Source organism: Phoenix dactylifera, chromosome 7 (genome assembly GCF_051530095.1).
Source record: "Phoenix dactylifera cultivar Ajwa chromosome 7, Ajwa_hap1_PhDact_Kaust_v1.1, whole genome shotgun sequence".
Taxonomy (NCBI): Eukaryota; Viridiplantae; Streptophyta; class Magnoliopsida; order Arecales; family Arecaceae; genus Phoenix; species Phoenix dactylifera.
The window spans coordinates 6410751-6413877 of NC_143196.1; the positions used below are offsets into that span (position 1 = coordinate 6410751).

A 3127-nucleotide genomic window follows, 5' to 3' on the forward strand; every position below is an offset into this window, starting at 1 on the left:
GATTGATTCAGCGGTTACCGGTTGGTCGGGAGGAAGCACAGCCTCGGTTCAAGCTTGTAGCAGGGATACACCTATGGAGTCCCGATCAGCCCATGACTCCCATCACCGGAGAGTCGAGTACATCTTCTTTGTGTGAGGTAATCAGAGCTCCAGCCTTCGGTAGGTAACTCTCGTCAGGTAGCAACGCTCCTTCGATCAGGGGACAAAATGTTGAAGTTGGGGAAAGGTTCGCCCTATGAAACTCCAAGGATAACAGGTTAGACGATGATGCAGGATCTCCCGATTGGTGTTCCCCATCAGGATTCATAGTGTCGACTTGTTGAAGTAGGGGGGGGCCTTGTTTTTCTAGCTAGCTTCCTAATCAGTGCGAGGTTGAACGTTAGAAGTTTAGTCTCATATTAGTTATTCACCGAAAAGATTTTAGGTACTAACATAGAATTAAGAAATCAAAAAAATATGTTCTAACTAGTTTTTTTGAATGAGGTCCTGAGTTATGACAAATGGTATCAGAGCAAACTCGGCTCATAAATTATGTGAATTAGAAGATATTACAGCACAAGTTTATAGAGTTCGTGGTATCAACTCTTTTCCATCATCCCTCAAGCAGGATCATATTGGCGCTATCGCCAGCAAATTTTTTCACTTGTTCTTGGCTATCTCTGGTGGGCTTATTGAGTTGCATTCATTGTAAGGTTTGGCATTTTTTTCATTTGACATGGGCACTATTAGGTGCTAGCCAATTAATGACCTCACATCCTACGTGATCGATCTTATTCTCCACCAAAATAAATAGTGGATAAAACCTAGCCGATGGTGAAAGTTAAGAGGCTTGCTGCATTATGTTGATTTATTTATTTGATGGATATCATACAGTACTCGATCACTTCATACTACCCCACTGATTTGATATGTTGAAGTACCATCACCAATCGACAAGTCAAAAAAATCCTGCAAAATAAAAAAGTTTCTTTAATTTGATAAATACTCTTTGAAACAATATACTAAATTACAACTTGGAATTACTGTTGCGAACTCTTGATGTCAGAATCTAGTCTCAAATAACGGCTCCACATACCTTTACAAGTTTTTTTTTTTTTGAATAAATGGAGGAAATAAGTTACTTTCCCCAGATTTATTAATATAAATTAGTGAAATTACATTATGCTAAGCTCATGAAGAAGAGTTGACACAGATCTTTACAAGTTTCAATGACTCGGTCCGGATACTCCACTTTTGACTTGAGAGGAGGGAACGAGCCACTCTACTGTAGAAGACCAATCGAGCTCCACTAACTGACGGTCAAACTGTCACGACACCCTCGCCATCTGCCGCACCAACCCTGTATCTTTCTCTTTGACCAAGTCCTTCCACAGGCTTCACGCCAAACCCACACGTCAAGTTTGTACAATTCTTGTGTTATTCTTTATTAATCACGTATTACACAAAATCTTCAATTTCCCATACTCTTAACACGCTTCCAAATCTCTCCATCTGAGGTACACCAAGCCAGCAAGATAGTGTGTGTAGGCCCCTGCAATGACCAAAACGTGGAACAGCTGATGGCTATGGCCGGCCAGGTCAAACTTTCCCGGCATCCACCGCTCCGGTATCCTTGCGGCGTAGACCAACACGCCGAGCACGTAGAATGTTCCCATCACCATCTCATAACCGGTCGTCAGAACGGCCTCCGGCCGGTGTCCAAACATCATCACCTTGTGCACTATTGGTACCAATCCGGATAGTCCCATGCACACGAAGAGCCCAGCCCGGACCGACCGGAACTCCGGTGTCTCGAACACCGGCACGAGCGAGACCAACACGGTGGCTATGCCGAAGGCGGTGATGAAGCAGAGGTAGAGGCTTTGGAAGAAGGGATCACACATGAAGGAGTAGTAGACAAGTGGGTAGAAGGAGGTGACAATGAGAGCGGAGATGCCGCCGTAGTCGAGGCGGAGCATGACGTAGCACGTGTGCTCGGAATGGCACGAGAGGAGGTGGCAAGCACTGCTCATTATCAAGCAAAACATGGCACCGCAAAGGTAGGCGTAGAAGGGCCATCGAGTAGTGATCCCTCGTGCCGGGTCCGTCTCGATTTTGTCAGTGAGGTTGCCTTGAGGGGAAGCCATGGCGACAAGTCCATGGTGGCGGGGATTTAGAGGGTCAGAAACATTGGTGGTGGATGGAAGGTTGGCCAAAGGCAATGGTACCGGAGAGGAGACAGTTGCGTCCATTGGGACCATCATCACCGTGCATGCGGTGAGAGAGAAGAAGAGGAAGAATCCAATCAAGTGCCTGAAACAGAAAGGAATTATTAATTAGTTAGATAGAGAAATTTGAAATTACATAGATCGATCGTAGTTTGCGGGAATTGAGATGAGGTTGGTGATGGGAAGCTTACGTCCAGACGTTAATGGTCTCGTTATGGATTGAGAAGATGCTGAGGATGGTCTGTTTCAAGGGCCATTCGGAACGGTAGTAGTTGAGGATGAACTCGTTGTGCTTTAAGAAGCTGGGTAAGGAGTAGTAGTCCACAAGCTCGCATTTGGTCTCATGGCATGAGCTTCTCTTTTTCTTCTTCTTTCCATCGTGGAGTGGGGTGAGTAAGAACTGACCATCATCTTCTGCAATGGAGGAACCCTTCTCCATTGCGACGGTAGAGACCATTATATCGGCGACAACCATGTTGCATGCGAATTTGTCTCCACCAAGAAGATAGCTAGAGAAGTTGATGGAGGGATAGACGGGAGGTGGCGAAATTTTGGGCTGCTGCTTAGGAGGAAAGACCTGGGGGAGATGGAGAGAAGGGAAAGGCCTGGGTGGGTATTTATGGGGCGGGTTCTCGTCTGGGAGAACTACGTGAAGTTTCGTGGGAAAGGGAGTGAGGTTTTGAAATGGGCAACGGTCTCAGCGGCCGACTCCGTAAAAGTGTGCTTGAAAAGGTCAGTTGTCATCCGGTCAGCGCTCGGAAAATGCACGCATTAGTTCGTTATACAATATACGTGATAGTATTATTATAGATTCTTATACATATTAGAAACCAAGAAATTAGCTACCGGGAAGATCAAATATTCCGGCTATATACGGACCAACGCTCGTAGTCTTATAGTTATGGGTCTCGGTCCTCTAA

General features: G+C 45.6%; 1 protein-coding gene across 1 annotated transcript; it reads right to left on the reverse strand.

Annotated features, from left to right (window-relative positions):
• Positions 1-992: 992 nt before the first annotated feature.
• On the reverse strand, positions 993-2800 carry LOC120105050 (heptahelical transmembrane protein 4-like). Its single transcript, XM_039117098.2, has 2 exons — positions 2399-2800; positions 993-2292 (listed from the first exon to the last, which is right to left on the reverse strand). The coding sequence occupies exons 1-2, from the start codon at positions 2680-2682 to the stop codon at positions 1467-1469; spliced, it is 1110 nt and encodes a 369-aa protein (XP_038973026.1). The 5' UTR covers positions 2683-2800; the 3' UTR covers positions 993-1466.
• Positions 2801-3127: the final 327 nt, after the last annotated feature.